Source organism: Paralichthys olivaceus, chromosome 10 (genome assembly GCF_024713975.1).
Source record: "Paralichthys olivaceus isolate ysfri-2021 chromosome 10, ASM2471397v2, whole genome shotgun sequence".
NCBI lineage: Eukaryota > Metazoa > Chordata > Actinopteri > Pleuronectiformes > Paralichthyidae > Paralichthys > Paralichthys olivaceus.
Genome location: NC_091102.1, coordinates 8,823,205 through 8,833,550, shown reverse-complemented (window position 1 = coordinate 8,833,550; position 10,346 = coordinate 8,823,205). Strand labels below are relative to the sequence as shown.

The following is a 10,346-nucleotide window of genomic DNA, read 5'->3' as shown; positions in this document are numbered from 1 at the left end:
GTCAACCTAAATAGGTGTTGACTTTTTTCTATATCTGTATATATTTGTCACTTTATCTGTCAATGTGCAAAACAAACAGAATTGTCAATGCAAACTCAATGAAAACTAAATCAGAATGAATCAATCAAATGACAGTAAACACTTTATATATCCATGTATGACGAATGAGAAAAGAAGAATAACCTCAGTTCATGGTCACAGAAGACAATTCCTTCAAAATAAAACAGCGTCGCTACGTCGTGATGCTGACGCGCGGTGGTCACTCCACTTCCTGCTTCCGCCACCGAGTGAGTATATGAAAACATGGCGGTGCAGACGGACCGAGGCGTCCCGCTTAGTACGGTGAGCGAGATTTCTTCCTCTTCCCAGGGTTGTCCAGTGATGTTAACTCTTACAAACTGAGAAATGACACTAACCTGCTCCGTGTGGTCACGTGTGTCGGATGTACGCAGGTTGAATAGCGCATGTCAACACTACCTGAGGCTGGGTCTGTGTTTACAGGACACACAGTTAGAATAACACTTACTGCCTCCAGACATCTCGAGGGCCATTCTGTTAAAAAAGGCTTTTTCTGTCTTCATTTCATGTCTTCATTTATCAAGGACGTGAGGGGAATTGTTTATTCATCCCACTTGACGTAGGTCTTAAATTTAATTTATTAGAAATAACATTTTCTATCTACATGAAACCAATTCTGTCTTCTCATCTTTAGGATGGAGTCGCTTCTATTTGACATTTGTAAGAGCTGAGAATCAATTGTGATGATAATTCAGATAAATTATGATCATTATTGCTATTGATGAAAATTAAAATAATGATGGGTACTGGTTCATCATCTACTAGTTTGACGCATAACTGTTAAGATCCAGATCCTGAATTAGCAGCGCCACAGTTTTTATAGTGTGCATTGATTGTTAAACAAGGAGTCACACAGGACAGATGTTAATAGCAGGTCTGAGTCTCAGTGTGTATGCTGGTGACTTTTAACAGTTAGAAAACTTCTGGAACTCTCGTAAATAATCTGAGACCAGTGTGAACTGTTAGGCAGGTGTATTTAAAGACTCATTTAAATGATCCTTTAAACCTCACATAACGGAGGGGCTCGCGGTGGTGTAATGGAAAATTTACATTTGTGTATGTATAATCGCATGAGCAGACATGTATGTGGAGGACAGGCCAAAGAGTTGACCAAAGTGTTAATCTAAAAGGGCAACTTTAAGGTTTACGATGGTGGTTTAAGAGACTTTAGTTTTATGGCCTCAAGAAACCACAACTTTATGGTATCTTTTAGTATCTCTGATTGGGATCTCACATCTGGAGTCTCACAGGGGGGTCGTCCACAGAACATGTAAACAAATGGACAGGATATCTCCTCCACTGAGTGAAACTACAGAAGGGTAATAAATACCTTTAGTGGGAGGTGTGTATTTCTGGGTTGCACCACTAAAATGCACAGAGGTCTTATGACTGCATTTCCTACAGTTTCTTCATTTGGCCTCCAAACGATGGTGCATTTTATCGTCATCAATCATCAACACATTTATATTGAACATATTATCATATTTTACAGTATAATATTAGATTAAGCTTAAGAACACACAGATTGATGTTGGAAATAAATTTCTCCACTTGCAGCTTTGTCCAAAGTTTCTTCACACCAACTCCACCAGCCACACCTGGCCTTTCAGCGCTATAGCTGAGCTCATAGGTGAGTCATCATTGCAAGGTTTTGTTTTCAAGTGAAGCTGCATGTCTCACTTTCGTTTCTTTTTCACTTCCTGCCATTAATGCTGTCAGTTGACAGTGTGAAAATGCACTGTCAACTGCATTCAAATGCAAAATCATCAGGACAGATTTCTGTCAAATGAAAAAGAATGAGTATAATATAGGATGTGTGAAACTCTGCCAACAAACAACCAACAATATTCAGCTGCAGCAAACATATGAACTCAACAAAACTCCCTCAAAAACTTTGTTTGTGTTTTAGGAGAGAGCAAAGTGCTTTGTTGTTCCAGTATGACCAGTTTTATCAACTGCCTTGTATTGAACCACTCTGCCCTTCATTTACTTAATGACAGGCTCCAACAAGAAGATCAAGATTCCCTGATTTGAAGTTATGTTGCAATGAAAAAAATTATATATATATATAATATATATATAATAACAATACGATTTATAATGTGACTGCAGCTGCAATCCTGGATGTAGAGTCACCACTTAAGAAATATTCTAATAATACAGAAAGTGTGTGTGTGTGTGTGTGTGTGTGTGTGTGTGTGTGTGTGTGTGTGTGTGTGTGTGTGTGTGTGTGTGTGTGTGTTGTGTGTGTGTGTGTGTGTGTGTGTTCATATATTCATGGAGGGATTTGGTTCAGTTTTTATCCAGTTGTCATCTATTTCTTTTGAGTTAAATGCTCCTAATAATGTTCCTTCTCACAGACAATGCCTATGATCCAGATGTCAATGCCAAACAGTTCTGGATTGATAAGACTGTGATTGAAAAACAAGAGTGCCTCAGCTTTATGGATAATGGAAACGGACTGGACCATGAAACTATGCATAAGATGCTCAGGTACAGACTCAGACAAATTATTGAAACATAATTTTGACTGTTCATGACACTTCAACTTTTTTGTAAATGGAGAAATGTCAGATTATACGTTTGAAGACCCCTGTCATTTAAATGTTGGTATTTGTTTTGTAATGGTTGATCTTGTTGGTCACATTACAACGCCAGTATTGTCATACATGTAATTAACCACAGCCTAAAAACTTTAACCACAAATTATGAATATTTTTATTTGAAAAGTCCAAATTTTCATTATGAATGTGATTAATTACTAAACGAATGTTTACTTTTTTCTCCCTTAAGCTTTGGGTACAGCGATAAGTCCGTTGTGAATGGTGTGGCGCCAATAGGTATCTATGGCAACGGGTTCAAGTCTGGATCCATGCATCTTGGCAGAGACGCCATCGTTTTTTCCAAGTCAAAGAACACTTCATGCGTCGGGATGCTCTCTCAGACCTACCTGGAAGAGATCGATGCCAAGCAAATAATTGTACCAATCATCAGCTTCGCACACACAAAAACTACCAAGTATATCCTTTGAAGAAATAAAATGTCAATATCTTCTTGATTCATTGGCATCATCAAAGCAACATACTCAAGTGAATTGGGTACAGGACAACTGTAACTGGATATTTTGACATGTTATAGTGTAGTTTATTTCTTTCAATCAAACATCAATCATGCTTCTGTTTGTACCAATCATCTACTTCAAATCATCCTTAACTTGAGATTTCACTCTCAGTACGAGAGGAGGACAAAGTCAGTCTGCAGGACATCCTGCGCTATTCCCCTTTCAAAAAACAGGAGGACCTTCTCGACGAGCTCAAAGCCATCAGTCCCCCCTGGTCCACGGGGAAAACAGGCACACGGATTATCATCTGGAATCTCCGCACGTCTGTCTATAATATACATCATTTTTTTAGATGTTTATTTGTTTGCTTTGATTTGTAGTGGGTACTTTACACTGTTGTGCTATTGCTTCACTCAGAACCTCAGATTTGTGTTAGTGGCCTGGTCTCCTCATGCCTGCATAGGTTTTCTCTGGGAACTCCAAAGACATTCAGTTTAGGTTAATTAGAGACTTATTGACCTGTGGTGTAAATGTGAGTGTTTGTTTCTCTCGGGATGGCCATGTGATACACTGGCGACCTGTCTAGGGTTCTCGCCCAATTCCAACTGGGATTGGATCCAGCTCCCCCAGAAACCCCTTAAAACAGTGGTCGCCAACCCGGTCGATCTCGACAGTCTTCACCGTCAACCTCCGTGTGTCGGTTGTCTGTTCATGCGGCAGTGTGTCTGCTACTGCTGGCGGAGCTGCTGGTTATAATGCATAAAAAAATGTGACCCTCCTAAGTGGGTTTTTCACAAGATGTCGGGGTGGTAGATCTCGGCTTACGTTTGGAGTTAAAAAGTGATCTTGTGATTTATAAGGTTGGTGACCACCGCCTTAAAACGATAAGTGGTATGGATAATGGATGGATTGATAGACATCAATATGCTTCTCTTATTTAAGGACATCTACTGGAGCACATGAGTTTGATTTTGAGAGTGACCGGTACGATATCCGAATTCCACCTGATGCCTATGAGTCGGTGAGCGACACAGCTCAACATCAATCGTCATCATACGTCCCTGAGAGTGTTAACTCTCTGCGGGTAAGGAGCAGTAATCTTCTCCATTGTTTTTTATGCCCCACACAAATCAAATGGTTGGCAGAGGTATACAACTGCAGACTGGTAATAACATGTTTTATTAAATGCATTTCATTTTCTATGATCCCTGTGATATACCTCTCAACTTGACTTTCACTTATAAACATCAATATGTACTTCTTTTGTTAACGTGTGCAGGCATATTGCAGTATTTTGTACCTGAAGCCTCGGATGCAGATCAACATACGAGGTCAGAAGGTGAAATCTCAGCTCATTGCTAAGAGTCTTGCCCTCGTCAGAAAGGACTACTACAAACCAACATTCCTGGTATCCTTTCAGTCTCTTTACTCTTAGCTTCTGATAGGTGTTGAACATTTATAAATGTTTAGGGACAAATGGTTGCATGCATGTTTATATCTCTGCTCTTTAGTATTCCTTAAGTTTTATTTCAGACCAAACGCATTCCTATCATTTTTGGGTATAACACCAAAAGTAAAGAGCAGTATGGCATGATGATGTATCACAAGAATCGCCTCATCAAACCTTACAAACGCGTGGGCTGCCAAATGAGGGTGAGTTTCTGCTGTTGACTGCACGTTTTCAAGGAGTCATAAATGTTATCATCTGCTTTTCATCTCTCATGAGTGTTTTCCATCTACAGGGCAACAACCAAGGTGTTGGGGTCATTGGCGTAGTAGAGTGCAACTTTCTCAATCCCACCCACAATAAACAGAGCTTTGATGAGACAGATAAATACAGGTAATTCTATTCTGATCATTTTGATTTGATTGGTATTTATATCTTGATCATTGAATTATTGATTACAGTACTGGGCCAGAAATATGGAAGTCTAAGGTGCTTTATGTCTTGGTACAGGAAAACTATGAACAACATGGCGACTAAACTGGAAGAGTACTGGAAACAAATCCATTACATTAGGAACAAAGATAATCCAAACAGCACCACACCAGTGGAGGATACCATGTTAGTACATGTGCAGTGACCGTTCAGTTGGTATTCAACATGCATTTTACTCTGCTGTCTCCATACAGATTTTTATTTTATTTGTCTGTGTCCTCAGAAAGAAACCAGATCAACTCTGGGTGCAATGTGATGACTGTCGCAGGTGGCGCAAACTCCCCGATGGGATTGACAACAGCAAGTTACCAGATAAATGGTTCTGTCATATGAACCCTGACCCTCAGTTCAGGTAACCTAATAAACCTGTTGCAATAATAATGTAATTTATCATGCATACACAGGAATGCTCACCAAGCTTTTGGTACATGTATTCGGAAAAAAAAAGTTGAAGTAGAATTCCCTAGGATATTTGCTGATGTTTTCACTCTCAATCTATTTTTTTCTCCCAGGAGCTGCCAGGTAGAGGAGGAGCCAGAGGACTCAGATGATGACCAACCTTCGTACCGTAAGACCTACAAACAACAGTGAGTCGCAAATTTCCATTCCAGCTCTGCCATGCCTTCTGCCCAACATAAGAATTGCATATTGTGTTATTTGTGTGCTCTTACTCTGTGATTTATTTTTAAGAGAAAAAAAGGACAAAAAGCAGCAAGAGATGAGTAAAAAAAAGGTAATGAATGCATCGTCTGTCATAATTTTTCTCCCTGCATGATCCCTGAAATGTCTCAGCGCGATCTGAAATTAAAAATTAATCTACTGGTGGTATTGATTTGTGATTCCATACAAGGTAAGACATTAATTGTGCTTTTGGGAATTTGTTCATGTAGGAGGAGGAGAATCGAAGGCAACAGGAAGTGCAGCGAGTTGCTAATCTCGCCAAACAAAACCGGGATCTTAGACAGCGGCACGAAGACCTGAAACGGCAACTGTGTCCAACGGTGGGCTGTCCATTAAAAACACACAAAGGGAAATTATGACTAAAATTGTTTAATTTTGATTTAAAGATTTTGGGGCAGCTCGGCGGTGATGAAATGTTGCCTTACAGCAAGGTTCCCAGTTCAGCCGAGGTTTTTCTGTGTGGACTTTGCATGTCACCGTGTCCGTGTGGGTTTGCTTCCTCTCACAATCCAAAGACATGTAGAGGCTCTAAATTGCTAATTGGTTGACTTTGCATGTTGGCTATGCAATACGCCTGCAACCTATCCAGGGTTTTCCCCCACCTCTCACCTAATGTCAGCTGGGATAGGCTCCAGCTCCCTTTACTGATGCAGGATAGATGGATAGTTAAATACTCACAGTCAATACTTAAGGGTGGGTATGATTTAGGAATATCTATTACAAATGTAAAAAAATTCTTATTTGTTTTTCTTGACAGACTGTCCGTTCACCTTCCACCCCCAATACCCCAAAGAGTAGGTTCAATGCTGATTCAACTCCACTGAAACCCTCCAGTATTTTACAAGCTGGTAAGAAGACTAACTGTTTGTTCGCGGGTGAAAGAGAGAATTTTTGAGATTTAAATATTCATATATATGTTTTTTCTTCCTTTAGATGTCAGCCCCTCGCGTAGCGATGGGCTTCCAGTTATTTCCAATGTGGTCTCTTTGTCAGTATCCCGTCTGAGGTATGATTTTGTGTTGTTTGTGAGATCAAATATATGAAATTCACTTTAAGAAGTATATTAACAGTGCATTGGCTTCACTGCAGGAGAAAAAGAGAACGGTCTGTTAGTCCTCAAACAACGCCCAAAAGATATCTAGCAAATGACTTCCAGAGGAGCATCTCAGATACTCCGACATCTGCGGATGTGAGCGCACCCTGCTCCCCATCAGTGCCTGTTGGAGAGGATGATAATGAGGATGATACTGATGATGACATTTTCATCGTGGAGGATGTCAGCACGCCCAAACCAAAAAGTCTGTGCTTTGCTTTGAATAAAGTGAAGATAGAGCCAGAGCCAACTGATGCCGGTGTCTGCAAGATGTTGGAGTGTAGCGATGACGCCGCTGTGGAGTCGGAGACAAACACTGCGGGAATAAGCTCTACAGGGTCTGCGGCTGTTGGAGCCAATCCCTCCCCGATCCCTCCTCCACAGCTGACCAGCATCACCACCCAGACAGAAGCACCCCAAGTAAAGATGGAAGAGGAGGATCCAAATCAAACTGAGGGGAATGGAATAACAGGACAGAGTGCATCTAATGTGAATGGTGTAGAACAGGTTTCATGTGCCTGCAGCACTGAAGAAAGAGACATAAAGCAAGAGAGCGAGGTAAATACTCAAAATGACCATGAAGAAAATCTTCAGAATGTAGTGACACGTCCTCTGGAAGGTGACAAAATTGCAGGACCTTCCTGTGCACCGTTCTCCCCACTTTACAACCCAAGTGTCACTGAGGTGCAGGGACAACAAGACCAGCTCCTGGAGCTCATACAGGATACAGCGAAAGAGAGAGACTCCTTAAAAGAAGAGGTCAATAGACTTACCTGCCAGCTGCAGGAAATGCAAATGCAAAGGAGACTGCCAGAGCCGTCTGAGATGAATGAAAAGAGACGATGCTCTCACCAGGCCAGCCAGACGGTGAAGACGGAGGAAACAGTGGAGGGGTTTGACTACAAAAGTATGTTTGAGAAGGCAAAACAGAAAGTTGATGAATTGATCAAGGACAAAGAGGCTTTAGTGGCAGCTACTGAGAGCAAACCCAGTCCTGGTCAAGATAAGGAAAAGGACTCTGACGAGATTGCGCTGCAAGTTGACTTTCTGATGCGGGAACTGGACCAGAAACACAAGGAGAACGAAAAACTGCACTCACAGGTCAGTGTGTCTGGAGCTTAAAGGTTCAATACGTTTACATGTACCTCTATGTTGCATTTCCTTTATATTTACAAACAGAAAATGCTCCTTGACGTCAGAAAAATAAGAACGCTCTAAGTCTTGACCTTTATATCTGACCTTGGAAAACATTTTACAACTTTTTATTTTACGTTTGTAAAATACGTATAATTCATAATTCGATCAAGCATGATCATAATGATATTGAGATTTTTTCTTCCTCTTGGGGTTCACTGTGTGTTGTGCCACTAGATGGACAGTGTGCAGGAGGAAAATGCGAACCTGGCAGCCCAGTGTGAAGAGCTCAGGTTGAAGCTGCAGCAGCAGAGGGGAAACGCTGAAGAGGGAAGCACAAAGCCGCCGCAAAGATTCACGGATTCTTCTGCACGAACCGATGCAGCGGAGGCAGCGGAGGCAGCGGAGGCAACTGTCACTGGTGGAGATTCAAGCTCAGACACATTCAGAAGGTTGGACTTTTGTAAAATCACTTCTCTTAGATGTTGTGTGAATTATCAGAGAAGTTTCAACTCAAAGTTGTTTTCAGACATGAACTCTGGAGGATGTCGGCACAATATAGTCCGGACTTTCTCTGGAGCTGGTCTTCCATGCATGAACAATGCAGCAGGAGATTCTCCGCTCAGAAGCATTCACAAACACACAGGAATTTCCGTAGCATATAGGTGAGGGGTAGCGCAACAGGCAGAGAAAGAGCGTAACTACAAAATTCCGTTGCAGAGTATATTTATTTTTGTTTTCAGCACATCGACACCAGTCAACCCTTGCACTCTCACATACAGCTCCTCTGGCAAAAGTCAGGAGATTATCTGGAGTTCAGTCTGAAAGCAGCTTTACAAAGTCATTTTAGACAACACAGCAGAAGAATGTATCTGAGTTTCTCTCTTAATTTGTTTCCATCTCTCTCTTACAGTTTGATCGAGCTTCGGCAGAATGTCGGGCGCCTTCTCATCACCCATATTCCTGCTCTCTCCCTCGACCAAGTGAACTTTCAGTGCAATGTAATCGATGAAATCCTCGAACAGTATCTGTCTGAGAGAGATTCTGTCAAAGAAGAGGAACAATGGGATTAAGTAAATCCTGGCCTACTCTAGAGTTGTATTATGCCTTTATATTAAATTGTATATAGTTGAATGTATGTTAACAGATTTTATATTGATGTCCATTAAATCCAGCTACAAGCTGCTTTTATATTATTACTCTGCTGCATAGATCCACCACTGTCCACCATTTTCGATTTTTTATAACAGTTATGTTGACATGTATGAGGTTTTAACTCTGTAAAGCAGAATTGGATACCGTGAAAAATGCTATTTTAATCATAGTTCCTCTTCCTCTTATTATTCTTCTTCACCTTTTTCTTCTTTTTCTGCTCATACTTATTCTTTAGCCACTTCCTCTTCTTCTTCTCCTTCCTCTACCTCTGCACCTTCTTTTTCTTCTTCACCTACTTCTTCACCCGTTTCCTCTTCATCCTCTTTTTTTCCTTCTTCGTCTTACTTTTCATCTTCTATACCTTTTACTTCACCTTTTTCCTCTGCTTAATCCACTTCCTTTTCCTTTGTAATTTATATCCATTTATATCCAGCTTTTCCAAACAATATACAAAAAAAATCCTGTTGTGGTTCTGATCAGACCCTGAATTTTATTTCTTAATTGTTTCTCTTTGATTTGCACTAAATCATGTTTTATATTTATTCTGTCAAATATATATTGCTTTTCTGTACTCTGTGATACATTATCATTATTTGAAACATGCTTTATACATTAGATTTGGCAATGACAATGATCCTTTCAGTGTGTTTCTGACTGATACAAACTGTAGTTCAACTGCCACAGTTATCATGAACAGCCCTCTTGAGCGTGGCGTCCACAAGAGAAAACTATTTGACTGTTTAACCTGCAGAGACATCGTTCTTTCTTTCAGAATTGTTTTGTTTCATTTTGAAAACACAAATTCGAGATTGTGCGGGTATTTTGTTTACAAATGGTACAGCATTTTGAACTTGTGTACAAATGTTTGTGACTCATGACAGAAATGACAACCATACCAAGAAAGCAGTATATTAAAAATAAAAATACTCAATTTAATTTTTTTTTTATTATTACAGCAATTACAACATCAATATACTAAAAGGAGGGCAAAATACAAATATATTTTGATAGTGGGGCTAACAAAACATAAAATTAAATTTTGTTTTAAACTTGTACTTTTTGTTATTTACGACAGAATTGAGAACAGAAATGTAGAAAATGAGTTCAGAAATAAAAATACTAAAACAAAATAACAAGCAATACATTTTAATGCTAGGGGCTAACAAAAAGTAAAATAAAAAATACGAAACTTTTATTATTGAAGA

The 10,346-nt window shown here is 40.0% G+C and overlaps 1 protein-coding gene across 2 annotated transcripts; it reads left to right on the top strand.

The window, feature by feature from the left end:
- The first annotated feature begins 237 nt into the window (after window positions 1–237).
- On the top strand, window positions 238–10,077 carry morc3a (MORC family CW-type zinc finger 3a). 2 transcript variants are annotated; one of them, XM_020089903.2, is made up of 19 exons: window positions 239–342; window positions 1,636–1,708; window positions 2,439–2,571; window positions 2,872–3,098; window positions 3,305–3,461; window positions 4,082–4,223; window positions 4,419–4,547; window positions 4,673–4,792; window positions 4,882–4,979; window positions 5,097–5,204; window positions 5,302–5,430; window positions 5,591–5,665; window positions 5,769–5,811; window positions 5,969–6,079; window positions 6,517–6,607; window positions 6,693–6,765; window positions 6,849–7,953; window positions 8,224–8,438; window positions 8,900–10,077. In XM_020089903.2, exons 1-19 carry the CDS (start codon window positions 304–306, stop codon window positions 9,057–9,059), a joined length of 3,228 nt encoding a protein of 1,075 aa, XP_019945462.1. In that variant the 5' UTR covers window positions 239–303; the 3' UTR covers window positions 9,060–10,077. The 2 variants fall into 2 exon arrangements, with proteins under 2 accessions (XP_069389488.1, XP_019945462.1); XM_069533387.1 differs by lacking the exon at window positions 5,969–6,079 and having other exon boundaries at window positions 238–342.
- The last annotated feature ends 269 nt before the right edge of the window (window positions 10,078–10,346 follow it).